This window comes from Urocampus carinirostris, chromosome 1 (assembly GCF_059441175.1).
Source record: "Urocampus carinirostris isolate Australia breed hairy pipefish chromosome 1, RoL_Ucar_1.0, whole genome shotgun sequence".
NCBI classification, from domain to species: domain Eukaryota; kingdom Metazoa; phylum Chordata; class Actinopteri; order Syngnathiformes; family Syngnathidae; genus Urocampus; species Urocampus carinirostris.
The window spans coordinates 22,877,935-22,895,395 of NC_142349.1; the positions used below are offsets into that span (position 1 = coordinate 22,877,935).

The 17,461-nt window shown below is 39.0% G+C and overlaps 2 protein-coding genes across 3 annotated transcripts in view; both read left to right on the top strand.

Annotated features, from left to right (window-relative positions):
- The window catches only part of retreg3 (reticulophagy regulator family member 3), a 10,754-nt gene extending 390 nt beyond the window's left edge, over nt 1-10,364 (top strand). Inside the window, exons 1-10 of one of the 2 annotated variants that reach the window (XM_088330549.1) lie at nt 1,476-1,605; nt 1,806-2,060; nt 3,954-4,060; nt 4,612-4,642; nt 4,727-4,853; nt 5,913-5,997; nt 6,170-6,307; nt 6,394-6,473; nt 7,977-8,109; nt 9,027-10,364. In XM_088330549.1, the coding sequence (XP_088186675.1) occupies nt 1,807-2,060; nt 3,954-4,060; nt 4,612-4,642; nt 4,727-4,853; nt 5,913-5,997; nt 6,170-6,307; nt 6,394-6,473; nt 7,977-8,109; nt 9,027-9,547 (1,476 nt within the window). In that variant the 5' untranslated portion in view covers nt 1,476-1,605; nt 1,806 and the 3' untranslated portion in view covers nt 9,548-10,364. Of the gene's footprint in view, nt 1-1,475; nt 1,606-1,805; nt 2,061-3,953; nt 4,061-4,611; nt 4,643-4,726; nt 4,854-5,912; nt 5,998-6,169; nt 6,308-6,393; nt 6,474-7,976; nt 8,110-9,026 lie in introns of those variants that run through there. The other variant, XM_088330541.1, reaches the window with a different exon arrangement.
- Nucleotides 10,365-12,357: 1,993 nt separating this feature from the next.
- On the top strand, nt 12,358-17,454 carry psmc3ip (PSMC3 interacting protein). The gene is made up of 8 exons (XM_088354140.1): nt 12,358-12,485; nt 12,677-12,777; nt 14,100-14,189; nt 14,956-15,067; nt 16,540-16,685; nt 16,795-16,848; nt 16,916-16,975; nt 17,049-17,454. The coding sequence occupies exons 1-8, from the start codon at nt 12,467-12,469 to the stop codon at nt 17,103-17,105; spliced, it is 639 nt and encodes a 212-aa protein (XP_088210266.1). The 5' UTR covers nt 12,358-12,466; the 3' UTR covers nt 17,106-17,454.
- Nucleotides 17,455-17,461: the final 7 nt, after the last annotated feature.

A 17,461-nucleotide genomic window follows, 5' to 3' on the forward strand; every position in this document is an offset into this window, starting at 1 on the left:
ACACAACTGCGTACCTGTCATCGTATACGTTTTCCTCGTTTTTTTGATTATTAAAAATGTTGTTTGCCGTTGACAACTTTCGTACGGTATTGTTTTTAAATAAATTACTGCTAGTCATACCACAGCAATATCCCACTAGGCTGTGGTACATTATATATATATATATATATATATATATATATATATATATATATATATATATATATATATATATATATATATATATATATATATATATATATATATATATATATATATATATATATATATATATATATATATATATATATATATATATATATATATATATATATATACTGCTAGTCAAGTCAAGCCATCTTTATTTGTATAGTTCCCAGTCTCATAGGGGTGTGGAGATTACAGACTATTATTACGCCATCCCCCGATCTTAAACCTACATGAGGGCTGGGTAAACTCAAAACCTTAGCATGAGGAAATAAGAGAAACCTTGAAAAGGACCGCATGTGAGGTAATCTTTCTTCCAGAAGGACAAGGCTGCAATGGGTGTTGCAAGGGCATCAACAAACAAATGAAACACAAAATAAGCAACACTAAATTGGCTGCAAATGGGAGGAAATACGCAGAAAGAATTCTTTGTGTGGTTTATTTGGGTGATAAAATAAACTTGTGTTACACAAATTGTGGTTGACTGGTTGGGTCCCTTAACCACTTTTTAAGGGTTATTTTTCTATCTTCTTTATTCATTATTCATTATCCATTGTCGGTCAGTTCATAATACGCTACAAAGCCTAGGAGCCGGGACTCTTACACTGAGCCTAAAGGCCAAGCTAAGGTCCTAGCCTTAAAGCCTTGCTGCAATCATTGCGGATGCACCGTTCCTATTATTAAGGGGCGCAATTGTCTGAGGTTGACAGGTATGCAAATGTGACATCAGCGAATTAAAAAATAAACTGATGTATACGCTTAACATGTTTCGTGTAACCTGACATGACTACTACAGTGTAATGACGCATGTAACGTGACAACATTCTGACAGACAACACCTGTCAAGTTATACGTTTTCCCCGTTGTTTTGATTATTTCAAATTTAATACACCATACACCATTTTTGGACGGGACTTTTTTTTAAATTAATTTCAAAATTTCGTGTTTTTTAGACTGATCTCATCTTGCCCATTCCGGCAGCAATCCGGATCGTCTCGGTCACTTATAGCAGATCAAAATGTCATCGTAGATGGTAAAATTGTCGAAGGAGCCTAGCAAATGCTATCATCGATCAAGCATGTATTTGGTAAATAAAATAAACTTGTTTATTAACTTTGTTTTTATTCTACAGTCTGTCTTTCTGCGAGTAAATAGCTGCTGCGTTATTTTGTAAGGTTTATTATCGCCTAATAAGGACAATCATGCAATCATTAGTAAGGGGAGTGATTACCTGAAGTTGACAGCAATGCATTGCTTTTTCGATTAAAAGGCGCTTCTTAGAATTCCCATAACTGCGAATGCAACATACCACTTTTGTCCCTGCACATTCTGATTGGACGATAAAGAGCTCAGAAAAACAGGTTACGCCATATTTGCAGTTCTACGCCTAGACCTTCTCCGTGTAAAAATGTCAGAATAGTAAGTGGGAAGCTAATTGTTTACTCTTTCGATTACGTTTTTCTCGTTTATTATCGCTGTTTGGATTCTGTTAGATATTTTGCCCACATTGCTCCTCAAACCCACCGATATTATGCTTCCTCCACCTAACGTCCCCTAGCGAGCGTCCTGTACTTTTTTCCACATCTACTGTTTTCCTTCATGCTATATTTAATTTTAAGGATGGCTCTAACAGGAGCTATGGAAGACGTGGCGACGACGGAAGGTGCCGTTGGCAAGACGAACCCCGGTTCTGTTTTGCTACGAAGCCGACCGAGCTCCAGCGAGAGGGACGCCGAAGTGCGGGCGGTCAAAGCGGTGCTGCAGACTCGGCTGGGGCCCTACGAGCCTATTCTCACCTACCTGCAGTCTATACTGGTGTGGCAGAGACCAGTCCAGTGTGTGCTCTTCTACATACTGGTCAACGTTGTGTTCTGGTGAGAAAGACACCGTTTGCATCTTAAACAATTTCACATTTTACCATACTCGGTCTTAAAGGTTCTGCACGTAACGACATTGTTGTGGCTGTGATAAGCGTTTATGTAAGACTACTTTTTTTTCGCCTGTGATTTTGTCTAAATACATAGTGAACGACTTTTTATAATTATGGTGTATATCAGACTATAATGTGCACCTAAAAAAACATATTGGCTAGAAATTTGAAAATGCACCTTTTAACCCGGTGCACCTAACATACTACATAATAAGGTTTATAAGATTGAAAATGCATGCAGTATTTATAAGTGTGTGCGTAAGCACACTTAGTTTTACAGTAAGCTCCTGTATTTGTGCAATGATTGATCAGACGATAAACACCGCTGACCTAAATCACAAAACATTGTATACAACGTGATTCAAACCTGGGTCATATGGCGGTGAGAGTGCTGAAGCCTTGAAGAAGATCTATCTATCTATCTGAAGCCTTATCACTGAACACCAGTGGCCCAACTGACATACAAAAAAGTATTAGCCGTTATTTCATTATCTCACCTTTTTGGTCATAGTGCCAGAAACAAATATTAGAGAAGGGAGAAAACGGAAAGTCTTTCAACATAAAACTTTTAACGTACATATACATATCAAACCGCGAAGTTATTGACGTGTAGGTGAAGAAGTGGACAGACATTTTGACCTTTGCACATGCAGAACATAATGCACCATGCAAATCAGTGTTTCTGGCATCATGAGTTAAAAGAAAGGGTGATGGTGAGAAAGTACAATGCCTTTTCAAATGTCATCTGTATCACTGGTGGTCAAGTGGTAAGTGTTGACGCTCTCACTGCTCGGGTAGGATTCCTGTTGCAGCAGCTCCCGTGTTATTTTCGATTGTTCTCGATTGTTCTCAGCTCAGGGATGCTGCTGGAAATGTGAATTTCCCTTCGGGGATGAACAAAGTATCTATCTATCTATCTATCTATATGATGTTATACGATTTTGGTCAGCAACACTTATCGACTGATCAATCATTGCTTTAATGTACAAAGTAAGTGTATAAAAAGCCCACTAAAATCCTTGTTAGCTCTTACAGCAGTCTCAATTTCTTGTGTTTTATAGTCTGCTGTGCCTTATGTATGAAAAATATATGACAATGGGCCTTGAAATTCGGTAAAAATATGGTTAATACATTATTATTAAGGTATTGAGACAGCGAAGGGTGCAGCAAAAAACACATGAATTAGATTAACTTAAGTCAGCTCTTTATTTGACAGAAAAAAATTAAGTCTGAAGTGTGCATAATAATATTTTGCAAATTTTACGATAAACTAGTGTTATCATGTCATTTTTTTTCGTTTAATTATAAATAATTTAACGGCACAGCCACTACCCCATAGCACACATCTCATCTGGGGGACTAATTTGCATCCTTTTAGCAACTAATTTTCATATTTAAGACTCGTTTGGACCGCTTTTCTTTGGTCAAAGCTAACATATTAGCTTTAAATATTCAACCCTAATGTCGTAATTATGATTTTTTTTTAATTGATTTGAAATAGACAAAATTGTGTGCGTTTGTTACTGTAGTGTGCTTGGACCTAATTTTCCAAATCTTTGCACTTCGCAGATCACATGGCTAACCTCAATTCTAGGCTTTAATATGCCAACAAATTCCTTATTAGGTTAATCTCCAGGCTGTAGCTTTTTTGTTATTTTGTTTGTGAAAACAATAGTAATCATTTTGTAATGGCGCCATAGGGCAAAGTCAGCATACTTATTTCATCCTATGCAACAGACTGGCATTGTTTTAGTTACACGCCCGACAGAATCTTATATTTCTCACGTTGGACCAAGTGTATATTTTTCCTTGTTGACAAACTTGTGTCTACCCGCAGGTTCTTCGCGCTGACGTCTCTGCGTCTGGTGTTCCTGCTAGCGTCCTGTCTGACCGCCATGGTGTGCGTTGACATGTGGAGGAACAAGATCTGGCCCAAGCTCAGAGGTTTGTCCAGCTCACGCTCTGTGTACTTGTCAGTATGTGTGACAAAACCGAGGAGATAAGACACCTGCTGGTAGCCCCCGTCATACCCCTCCCCTCCGCCAAACACTGGACTCAACGAGGGATTTGTGTGTCACCTCCAGCAGTTAATCTCCCATTCTTGCTGCTAAACTTGCCTCTTGTCGCATCCTGATCTTGACAAGTGGTGCAGACAGGCCAACAGACTGGTGCCTGTGAGATTAATGAAGCCTATTTTTGGACGCCAGATAAATGTAACGTCAACAATTGGATCAGTAGTCAATATGTGAGTGATGCTTAAAAGTCAATAGCCAGTTTGAAAGCTGATGCAGAACAGCTTTTCAGTTCAGATTGCTCAGGAAAAATCAGGAAGTCTGATCAACTTTCTGGAGCGTTGCACTTCCGGTGCATAGAGGGAATACACCAAATTGTCCAATGCATTACTTGGTCATCATCACAACATATAGTAAGATGAAAAATACTTTGAGGTACGACCCTGAAGAACATGACCGTTTTTGTTTTTTCTCATTTTTCAGTCAGAAATCAGGATGAATATGAAAGTGAGAGGTGGGTGACTACAGTGGATGTTTTGTTTTTGGGATATTATGGTGTAAAATAACTTTTTATCTCAATGTTGTCGCTCATGTTTAGCTGGGGCTTGGTGCAGCCGGGCATCCTCAGCGTGCCAGAGTTGTGTCACCACATTGCCGAGGCCTGGGTCAGTGCTGTCGTTCTAGGGTGCAGCCTGACAGTCTTCAAACGACGCAACCCCTGCAGGGTGAGGACAATGTAGAATATGCAAAATACTTAGTATGGGGCTATTCCGTCATCCGAGCTAAATCAATACCATGCTTGTAGCACAAATCGCACCTGCATTGAGCGAATTTTCCTGTTATGAAATAATGAAAAAATAATTGGTCCACTCCCATCCTCCCAAAAGCATCCACATGAACCCTATATAATGTAGTTAGAAACCACATTCAAATGTAATTAAAGAAAATACAGTAAAATGATAATAAAGAAGATGATATTAACGAAATAAAATGTGAGTTTATTATGAGCACTTACCATGCTGAGGGAGTAGCTGTAACATTTGGGCGCTTGGTGTGGAGGAAAAGGTGGTTGGATCAGGTGCAAGCAGGTGTCACAGAGATAGCATACCTGTCAACCTCTACATTTTCCCTGTATTTGATTCGTTTTTGGATCAATTCAAATTTGTACACCGTATAACAATTTTTATACAAGAATTGAAAAAAAAAACCATACTGATCTCGTCTTGCCCATTTCGGCTGTAATCCTGATCATCTCGGTCACTGGAAGCGGACGACAACTTATTTGTAGATTGCTAATGTTGTTGGCAATCCTACATAGTCTGTCCTGCTGTGAGTAAATAGGTGCTGTATTGTGTTTCTAAAGTTTATTATCGCTTACTAAGGAGAATTTGCAAATATTAGTAAGGGGAGAAATTGGCAGAGGTAGACAGATATGAGATTGAAAGACTGTTGATGATACGTAAGCACTTACTTTACTATTAAATTAAGAGGCGCTGGTACTTTAAATGAACATACGCACACACAAAAATTACTGCGCATTTTTTTCCCGCCTGTAGTAGTTGGTTTGCGCAAACTGAACGAGCTGATGCTGGCTGTAAGCAGTCATCAGCGGTGAGTGGTCTTTAGTGGTAGCTTCAAGGACTCCTCATGAACTGAATTTTCCTTTGTATAGCGTGCAAGTTTTTTATGAGTTTGTCAGGTTTCGACCTTCATACAGATAATTTGAATTAAAATATGAGGTTGGCGTAATGTTCTGTTTGTTTTGGTTTGCTTGCGTGTTCCAGTTCTGCATCCTGACCTGCTGCATCTTTATCCCCTTGGCTACGATCGGACGATACGTCCCCGGTGTTGTGCTCTCCTACTCAACTAGTAAGTCCCTTTGAGACTTTGCTCGCTCCATTGAAAAAAATCTAAGGCGCTAAAATGCATTCATTAAGTGAAGAAATGCAAGAATCATAAAAGACTAAAGGACAGGTAGACATCCACTCTTGCCTAAGCAAGGATGATTGATGATTGGATGTTCTTTTTCTGACTTGTTCAGTGTTGGTGATGCTCTTGGCCCCCCTGGCGGCCTACCACAGGGTTTTTCAGCGCTTGTTTACCAAGCTGGAGCCGGTCCTGCAGCGGCTGGACTTCAGCGTTTGCGGATACATGATGTCCAAGCCGCTCAACAACCAGTGTGAGGAGCCTCGTCTTTATGCGTGTTCCTTCTGTCACCGAATGAAAGTTTTCGAGTGGCACATTTAAAAAAAATGTTCTCCACAGTCCTGCGCTTGCCCTTGCAAGGCGTGATCTCAGGTGAAGGAAGCGACAGTGAAGAGGAGCTGGCAGCCTTCTGTCCGACGGTCAGTCTGCATCAGAATATGTTTTAATAAAAATGAAGGATGCACAATCATGAATGAGCCGATAACATTCAGACTGATCATTTCAATACAGAGTTTGTATGGGTGCTTGGAAATGCTTGAATTTTAAAGTTGTGTTTTCAATGGTTAAAAAGGGTGCAGTTCTTGTTAATGCTTAAAATTGTTGCCATATTTTACAAGTCTGCTTAAAAACGACACTGACACTTCTTTCTGGTGACTTGGTTTTGCCATTGTATTTTTTTCATGATTAACGGCAGCTGGCATTAGTTTGAACGGCACTGTCATCGTCCTCTATGCGCCTGGGAGGACAGGTGCATGCTACATCTAAACGGGGCACTATGAAATTTTTATTAGTGCAAGGATTACATATCAATTATGCACGTTTATTATGAGCTATGCAAAAAATGAAGTTAGCTTTTCCCAGTGGTAATTTGGTAATTTGTAATGGGATGAACTTCTTGTGCATCTATCTGATCAAAGCCCCAACGGGCTGACACACAGAGAGAGAGAGATACAAATCCTTAACAGCGTGATACAAAAGGAAGGAACAGGGGAGTACAATCAAAATTCAGTATGAAAAGACGCTATAATATGAATTGACACGGAGTTCTCAATTCAAGGGGTGCAATTGCTGTGAATTTTGACTGGCTAACAAAATAATTTATCAGTCCTCAGCAGGATTTTATCGGTAAATGTAAAAAAAAAAAAAAACCTCACATGGGGCCAGATAGGTTTTGGTATTTTTGGTGCCTTAAATGGAATCAACACTTCAAAACTGTATTTTGTATTTCCTTGGGTTGTCTCTGTATGATATTAAAAACACAGACATCTGGAAGGGGGACAATACTTTTTCACGGCACTGTACAACTAGTCAGTCAGAAGCTTTAACAACTGGAGTCTCCGATTGTATTCCTTCTTTGGTTTAGAGCTGCATTTAATCTGCATTTGTTTTAAGCACCCCTGGGATTAGAAACGCTGGTTTTCAACGTAGGAGAAACTAGTTTTTGTCAAAGAAGACAACATATTCAACATTTACAATCATGCTTGTTCACATCCTGAAAATAGTCGAATCAAGAGTCAAGTTATTGCAGATGTTACTCTTTATAGGCCATTTAAATGTGTTCAGAAACCAACCACGCTCTTATTCAGTTGGTTAACAGTCCGATTAAGATGGACGAGTTACTTGCAAAATGACTTGCATAACCGGAATTCTGTTTTATGAAAACTTATCCGGTTTAACAAATGATTTATGCACAAGCAAATTTATTTTATTCTCCTTCGTCGGTGCCACGACTAGCTCTGAACAGAAACAACATACACGCTAACTCGGTTAACATAGTGAATTGGTTGTTTTCTGCTCAGTTTTCTTTTCATTTTCTCTCACTACAGCTAAAGATTCACTTTTGTAGGCATGCATATATTTTGTAAGCCCCTTTCAATTATTTTTCTTTTTAAGGTTTGACTAATATTGTATTGGCTCTCTAGTTTGACGACATGGTCGTGGCAAAGGAACTCGCCCTGACTGATTCAGAGCACTCTGACGCTGAGATTTCCTGCACTGACAACGGGACATTTAACCTATCTCGGGGCCAGACGCCACTGACTGAGGGCTCAGAGGGTGAGATAATTTTTGTTTTCTTTCTGTGAATGGTCCACTTGGTTTATGTCTTTCACATGTTTGTTAGTAAATATAAAATGAGGTCGTGTGCATTATACACTAATAAATACAGTATTTCCTCCACACTCATCTCACCTTTTAAATCACTGATCCATTTTCATGCCTGGTGTTTAGAGGTGCTTGTTTAAACAGTTACCGCTGTATATACTGAAAGAGATCCTTTTTGAATAAAAGCTCATTTAAATTGTAATTACAATGTAGAGGGGGAAAGAACAATTACACTAAGTAATTTCTCAAAACGAAGTCCTAGTAGCTGTGGTGTGTAGTAACGAAGTACATTTACTCTGTTACATTTACTTGAGTAAGTTTTGTGAAAATGTGTACTTCTAAGAGTATTTTTAAATTCCTATACTTTTACTTGAATAAGTTTGAAGAAGAAACGGTACTCTTACTCTGCTACATTAGGCAACATTGAAGTCGTTACTTCGTTACTTAATAAATCCCCTCCATGTAAGTATGCGTCCGTCTGTATAATGATGGAGACCTCCGGCAGGCTCTACCATGTTTAACCAAGTGCTTGAATTTACGTTGAATTTTTTTTATTTTTATTTTAAATAAAATGTATTTTTTGTTGATTTAATGGACTTTGATAATTGGATGATCTGATTGGTTGTTTAAATCAGAACTTGAGTAATTTTTTCGCCAAGTACTTTTTTTACGTTTACTTAATTAAGTATTCGGGTGACTACTTTTACTTGTACTTGAGTATTATTCTCAAGTAAGAGTACTTTTACTTGAGTAAAACTTTTGGCTACTCTACCCACATCTGCCTAGTAGTAAGATCAAGCTGAATACAAAATAAGATTATTGTCTTCTCAGCGCTTTTGTCTCCATGTTTGTTTTTTCGCCTCGTCTAGACCTGGACAGACACAGTGACGTTGAGGAATCTTTTGCTCAAGATCTTCCAGACTTCCCTTCCATAAACCCCGACGCCACTCTGATGGACGATGATGACGACACCAGCATCGGACTTCCCAGCTTGGCTCTTGGCGGGCCGCAGAGTCACCGCACCTCCATGCTGGACGTGGACGCTCAACTGGACTCGGATCAGGAGGAACTAGATGCCGAAACGCCCGCCTCCGACATCATGGGTGACCTGGCGGGCGACATCGCCAGCAACATGATCCGTGCGGCGCTGGTCGGCGCCATGCAACCCCGGCGACCTTCTGCCCAACGCAGGCAAGCGCCCCCAAGGGTGGCAGCCCCTCGAAGCTACCGCAAGCAGTCCAGTTCCGAACTGGACACAGACTTTGACATGGAAGACTTTGAGATGCTGGATCAGTCAGAACTGAGTCAGATGAACTCTGCTGGAGAAGGGCAACGCAGAGAAAGTCAGAGTTCCAACTTCCTCTCCAGCCTGCTGGGTAAACCCCAGTAGAAACAACAAAAAAGCAACATGTTTACAGAGTGATTTGAGGTTTTAGATGATGGAAAAATATACGTTCATGTTTAGTCCCTCTCCCTGTTTTGTCAGCAGAACTTTGTTCTCTTTGAACATACCATAAAACACCTGATTGCAACAACTTGGCCATGAATCACCTGCTCTTTTTTTTTGGTGTGGGAGCAAGTGGCTGCATCCAAAACATTGGATGTGTTTTAAGTGTCGCCTTTTTTGTCAGTGATCTGGACAAGAGGGTTATCTAACCAATACATGTCCAAAATCTGACATTCCAGTTAGAGCCATACATGTTGTTTTCCCAAATTGTTGTTTATCCACAAGTTACTATAGTTTCTGTGCTGATGGATTTCCTTTAGTTCTTTGCTGTTGCACATTTTTATTTAGTAGACAATCTATTTTGACATTGAAAATGCACTATATATTTGCGATGTCTGTTGATCCCGAAATGGAAAATATTATCCTCTGTGTGTGCGTGTGTGTGAGAGAACACTGAACATGTTTTTTGCAATTATAAGCATTTGAATGACAATGGGTTGATGTTTGGTTTACCTCACAATCATCCTGTATTTGGGTTGCATAAATCTTGCGTGTATGCCGCGACTACGAATAAAACGACTTGGTCATCGATACAACACAGATAATGGACCATAGTTCTTTTTGCAAATATTTTGGACATTGAAAATGTGGATTTGAAACCAAATCAAACGGATTCACTTTTATAGACCATTTGACAGTGCTAGATGTCATTTTATAAGTTTTGATGTGCAAATCATATCGAATAAATGTTTGTAACAGATGCTTCAATATTTTTGTGTGCAAGAAATCTTACAAACCGATATGCCTGATTCACCCTACAAATGTACGTGATTCCCAATATATGTTACAATTCATGTATTTTTTTCCTGTTCCGTCAATCAAAAAATGAAGGGAATTTAGGTTAAAATTTGTAAATCTGACCCGTGGGCATTTTAGGTTCAGAGCTTTGGGGGTGCTGACCACCCTGAGTGTTTAATCACCATTTCTACCAACATCCAACCATCTACACACATCTTTCAGTCATTAAAATATTTGAATTCAGTCATTTAAACGAGTAATTAATAATAAAATAATGAATAAATAATCCACCTCCGTGTTTTCAATCACGAGCTGTTTTGTTGCCGGTAAGATAAGAACTCAGTATCACAAAATCAGTGTCAATTTATCCATTATCCATCTACCCTGGTCATATCCCTCAAGAGGGGTGACCGACAGCAAGACAAAGACATACACAAAAACAAATAATTGTTTTTTTTTTTTATTTTTAGCAAAAAAACAATATTTTGACCATGGCTAACCCAAATGCCCAAATACCTAAACAAGATAAGCACCTCGGGCCCAAGTTGTTCATGTTTTCGTCTCCCCGGATGAAACAGGACACAAGAAAGCGGTCATGTCACTCACTCGGGTCAGGGTGACACAACACACTCTTGTGTTCAACAGCAGGGCCTGACAGCTTTCATTGGTTTACCCCTGCCGCATCATACGGGTGCCCAGCCCATCCTTAAGAACGCGTCCACAATCCCACTACCCTTTCACAACACCTCTCCACTCCTTTCTATCACCAACAAGAGCTCTAGCTTCCATTATATTTAGACCTCTTTCCTGCAGTGCACTCATAACACCATCCATCCACGTCAATTGCGGCCTTCCTCTTGGTCTCCTTCCATTTACTTCTGCTCTGTAAATCCTCTTCAACATTCGCTCATCTATCTTCTCCAATTTATAATTTTTTTAATTGTACATTTATTTTAATAGATAATCCATCAAAATATGATGATAATGTAATGAACCACCGCTAGGAATCAAATGGACTGAACCATTTCTAGGCAGTGGAGTATTTCCTTGCTGTCTCGGGACAAAAGCATGACCAACTTAGGTGCCTGACTTGTTTGGGTATTTTGGTTGGCCATGGTCCCAAATTTTTGTGTGTGTTTTTTTCTATTTTTTCCCCCTTTATTCTCTTTGGTATTGTATGTGTTTGCCTTGCTGTCGGTCACCCCTCTTGAGGGATATGACCAAGATCGATAGATAGATAGATAGCAGGGTTGGGTAGGGTTACTTTAACTTGATTACTTTCAATTACTTTTGGATTACTCCAATACCAAGTATGCTAATAAAAGACAAAATAAACTAAATATGAATAAAATTACAATTTTTTTTTGCAGGCTTGGGGGGTAACGGAATACATGGAACGGCAAAAATGATGTTGGCAAGCTGTTTGGATTTTCATTTTGTTTCTGTCGCATTTTATGTTAGTTTTGCCGGAGATCAAAGAGATCAAAGCCAGGAGAGAAAGCTTACCACGTGTTTTGAGTCACAATTTTATTCATATTTAGTTTATTTTGTCTTTTATTAGCATATTTGGTATTGGAGTAATCCAAAAGTAATTGAAAATAATCAAGTTAAAGTAACCCTACCCAACCCTGATAGATAGATAGATAGATAGATAGATAGATAGATAGATAGATAGATAGATAGATAGATAGATAGATAGATAGATAGATAGATAGATAGATAGATAGATAGATAGATAGATAGATAGATAGATAGATAGATAGAAGTATTTCCGACGCTGCGTTGTTCATATTTTTGTTTTGTTTTACTTTTCTTTAAACTTTTTATCTCGTTGTTATTTTTATATATGTAAGCTTATCCTCTCCTTTATTAAGGAAAAAGGGAGTTTTTAAAATGCTAAAACCTCACCGATCGTCACTGGTTCTTACTCATGTGAACGAGTGAGAGCTTTAGATCCTTGCCCGCGTGACCCATCACCTCAATAGACGATCTAGCCGTGTTGGTTTCAATTTGCGCGAAACTCGGTTAGCGAAGAAGGCGGAAGCAATTGAAGGCGAGTTGAAAATGAGTAAAAAGGACAACAGTAAGTTATGTTGACACTATTCTTACTATGTTGTTTCGTTGAAATACATCGAATGTTCCTGCCATTGAGCCGAAGTAGTGTCACTTGCGTTACATACTCGCTGTAAGCTTTGTCAGTATGACAGTGAATCAATTTCCACGGCAAATAAGCAACAAATACGATAAAGGTGAGCGCCTATATATTGCCCGCAGGTTCTGCAGTCATCTTGGAATATCTGAATACCAAGAACCGTCCCTACAGCGCCCAGGATGTCTTCAGCAATCTCCAAAATCGGCACGGATTTGGTAAAACGGTTAGTAAACAGCCGACATTTAAGTTGGAAAGTAAAGGCTTTGACACACAGAGTAGCAAACCTGCTTTATTTAAAAACAAACGAGCATCTTCAGGATCCACGGTCCAACCCCAATTGCATGCCGGGACCTAAGTCAAGAAAAAATACATTTTTAAAAAGATTGTGCCGTATAAACCAGAGATAATAGAACGTATTTACATAGAAAATGGACAGCAAAACTAATTTAAGTATTAAAATTGTGTATTGCAACACCTACTTCATCCTTTTGTGGCTTCTCCTCATTTTTTTTCCTCATGCTGAAGTTTTTGAGTTTTTCCTTGCCCGCATGCAGGTTTCAGATCAGGGGATGTTGTAATTGTGGCCTGTACAGCCCATGGAGACTTTTTGTGATTAAGGGCTTTACAAATAAACTTGACTTGATTACTTCTTTTATTGATATAGTGTGTAATATATGACCATTAGGTGCCGCTGTATTGTGTTTACCGACTGAAAATTTGTGCTTAAAAAATACAAATAATACAAACTACAGATTATTGGAGGCGATTATCATATATATTTTTTTCTCACAAGGTTTTGATTTACTCGGGTGTTATCGTAGCAGGAAGATGGTAGACAATCAAAAAAGAAAAAATGAAAACAGGAAAAAGACTAAAAGGTTTTGGGGGGGTTCCCGTAGCAGCAAGATGTCAGACAATCATGTCAGCTCCCTATAGGCAGGCCTCGTGTTACGCCAAATAAATACTACTTCGAAAATAGTCACGTTTATATATTTAATGTCTCATCTCATCTTAGCTACACCGCTTATCCTCTGTAGGGTCGCGGGGGTGCTGGAGCCCATCCCAGCAATCATCAGGCAGTGGGCAGGGGACACCCTGAACTGGTTGCCAGCCAATCGCAGGGCACATATATTTTATGTATTTTTGCTTATTATTCAAAAAAATATAATGTTTTGTTTTTTCACCCCTAGGCAGCGCTAAATTATACACACTGTCCCTTTAAACTCAAAAAGCTTCACTTCAGTGGCTTTGACTCCAAGATAATAAAATCCATATCACATAATCTCTGCTGTATCTGCGTTTGGCCATGTTTAAAATGTGTAAGCACACTTAACAGGTGGAAGGTGTCGACTCCTACTTGCAGCGACTTATTGCCATCTACTGTTAAGGAGTTTAATTGACCCTCAGTAATATTTTTTTTTCTCAGCATCATTTTGTCAAGGCAAAGGCCCACGACCCACCAGTTGAAAACCACTGGTTTAAAGCTTTAACTCGGTGTTAAAGTTGTCAGCAACGTTATCATCTCTTATTATTCTTTCATCACAGGCAGTGGTCAAATCCATGGAGCTTTTGGCTCTTGAGGGCAAGATAAAGGAGAAGACATACGGCAAACAGAAGATTTATTTTGCTGATCAGGTTTGTTGCATGTTGAGATTTTTACCCTGATAGTTTTCGTGACATATTTGACGAAAATTCCACTGGGCTCTGAGAGGCACGGCGGATGAGTGGTTAGTGCTTCAGCCCTACCGTTCAGCGGGCTTTGGGTTAACATCCAGCTACTGGCATCCCTGTGCAGAGTTTGCATGTTCTCCCTGTGCCTGAGTGTCAGGTTGATTAATGAGTCTAAATTGTCCCTACTTAGGAATTAGCATGTGTATGTGTCTGTGCCCTGTGACTAGTTGGCAACTATGTTGGGGTGTCCCCTGTCCAATAGGGCTGTTGCGAATATGACATATTCAAAGGGGTCTGCTGCAGTTTGCTGCATTCACTTTAACTGTGTTGAAACCTTAAGACTTAAGCAAAGAGACATCTTCTTTGTGTTGCTATTTGTGCAAGCGAACACACAACAGCTGGGCATGTTGTTGTAAAGGATGACACTACAAAACAAAACTCGATATACAAATGTTCTTGCCGTGCGTTTAGACTGGTACTGCTACTGCATCTGTTATGGGTTAACAATGCGCACACATCATGGCTGATCCGGTGATGGCATAGGCTGCGAAAGTCTTTTGCTGGGTCCTGTTGTGTCGTTGATGTGGTCATCTCAAGGGTTTCTTCTTGCCAACAACCAGAAATGGCTAAGATTTAGGACACAGTTTTTAGAATACTAAACATCAACGGTTTTTACCTTAATATGCGACACTTCGACGTATTCATCAGCTGTCTCCTCTTCGCCTCACAGGCTCAGTTTAAACATGTGAATGATGGAGATCTGCAGGCCATGGATGCTCACATTGCTAAGCTCAATGAGAATATGCAGGCCCTCAGCCAGAACTGCCGACAGCTGGATGCAGGTACAGTAAAGTAATACAGTGGCCGCTCCAAGCCTGGTGCCTCTTTGCAAAAGCATGCTATCATACCTGTCAACCTCCTCGGCTCCATGCCCTTACAAAATTTTGTATCTTCCCTTATAAAATACAAAATAATCTTACACCATATTTTTTTTTCAAACGTGTTTATTCATGTAGTTTAGTTTATATTGTACGTGTTTCGTTATATCATATATATTGTTAATTAACATTTCGTCGTGAGATACCGAGTTGCTCGACATGAATGAGGTTTATTATAAAAAAGGTTCAAAAATTAAGAAGCTTGGGCATTCACCGTAGAAGAAAAAAATACATGCAAATATAATTATGTAGAATAATACGTTTTCTTATTCAAATTATGAATTCATTTTCTGCATTAAATTATTGTTGGTAATATACTGATTAAAGGGATAACCACAAACCTGTCTTTTTTCATTTTCTCCTTTTTATACTTCTTTTTTTTTTCTTAACTTCTGTATAAAACATAATAATTCTTAATATAATCAGGGATCAGAATTTTCCGCGGATTTCCGCTTTTTTTTGAACCCCAAAGGCATTCAGACTTTATTGCTCTGGCGCACCCTGGCGGCCGTTAGAAAAATTGGCCGCATTGTTCCACAAGCTGCAGGGACTGAACTGCATTTGAACTTATCTTGCAGTATTTACAAAAAATCAGTTATGTGGGCAAATTATTTTAATCTTCTAAAAATGTTACTTAAAGGATAAATATAAGCATGGTTTTGGACAAGTAAATTGCCTAAAACCCAGGAGCTTTTTTTTTTTTTTCCGCCCTGGTTTATTCCTGGACCCTGGCTATTTCAGCTGAAAATGAAAATCTCCATTCTGATCCCTGTATAATGTATCAAAGTAAGTAAGCCGTTTGAGAGCCGGCTCTCTTAAATGAGTTGAGCCGAAAAAGCCGCTTCTCTAAAGAGACGAACTTCCCTTCACTACATAACTACATGAAATCTGAGGCTGCAGACCCATGCGTACAGTAGCATCAAACCGCTCGCTTCGTTTGCAACAGGAAAAAAACGATACAGAGGCTTCTGCGGTGAACTCCTTTGACTTGATTGATTTGCCGTTTAGTGATAGTCTGTGTATACCGGATGGTACCCATAATTGACACATTTGCGTTTTTCCGTACAGATTTTCTCGTACGTCGTACACGTCTTAAAATGCTTAATAAACATTCTTTGTACGGCAAAAACATACAGGTTGACAGGTATGTGCTATACAAGTTTATACATATTTTTTCCTCACAGTATTTTGGATATATTTTAAAAGCAAAATTAAAGATATATTGTTACATGCCAAAAAAAAAACACCTTTTTTCACTGATTCCAAATCAATTAAAGTGGAAAAGGTGGACTCATTTGTGAATACAGTAGAATACATGAACTTTTGAAATGTAATTGGCAAACTGTTTTATGTTTGTGCTACCCGTGTGGTTGCAGAGCTGAAGGAGCTCAACAACAGCCTGACCACACAGGAAATGACGTCAGAAATCTCCAGGCTCAAAGCAGAGTGTTCCGAATGTCACGAGCGATTGAACAATATCAAGGCGGCCACCAATCATGTTACACCAGAAGAGAAAGACAAGGTTTGAAATGGATAAAAACTAATGAGGATAATTAACAATACACAAAACGTATGACATACAGCTTTTGTATTATTCCGGTTTCATTTGATCCCATCACTTTTTCTTGCAGGTTTTGAAAGAGAACAACATTTATGTCAAAGAGTGGCGAAAAAGAAAGAGGCTGGTGAGGAAAGACTGTTAGAAAGTCTTCCGTGCTTGAGCCACGTTTGACAACTTTCATCTCTTCTCAGGCCTCGGACATGATGGACACCATTTTAGAGGGATATCCCAAGAGCAAGAAAGAGTTCTTGGTGGGTGGAAAGAAGTTCTTTTCGCAGTTATTTGTGAGATATTTAAGAAGAATGTTCATTACTTTCTTCACAGGAGGAGGTTGGCGTCGAGACTGATGAAGACTACAAGGTGGTCCTACCAACTGTTTGAAGTTGTATTTGTAAATAGACTGTTTTTTTGTTAAGATTGTTGTATTTAAAAGAAGTATGAATCATTTTTAGGTTTTTAGTTTTGCTAACACCTGTTGAACATGCAAGACTTATACATGGACCATTCCAAATTGTGATTTTTTTTCCCTGTAAAATAAAATGCAAACAGTTCACACCAGGAAAGGCAATGAGACAAGGAATTATTCTGGATGAATTTGAAGGTAGCAGCACATTGTATACAGGGTTTGTAACAGTGCTTAAAATGTTTGGATTTTACTGTTGTGTTTTCAAAAAGATTGAGAAGTGCTTGTAAATGCTTTACAAGACTGCTTAAAATCGACACTGCTCTCTGTTGTG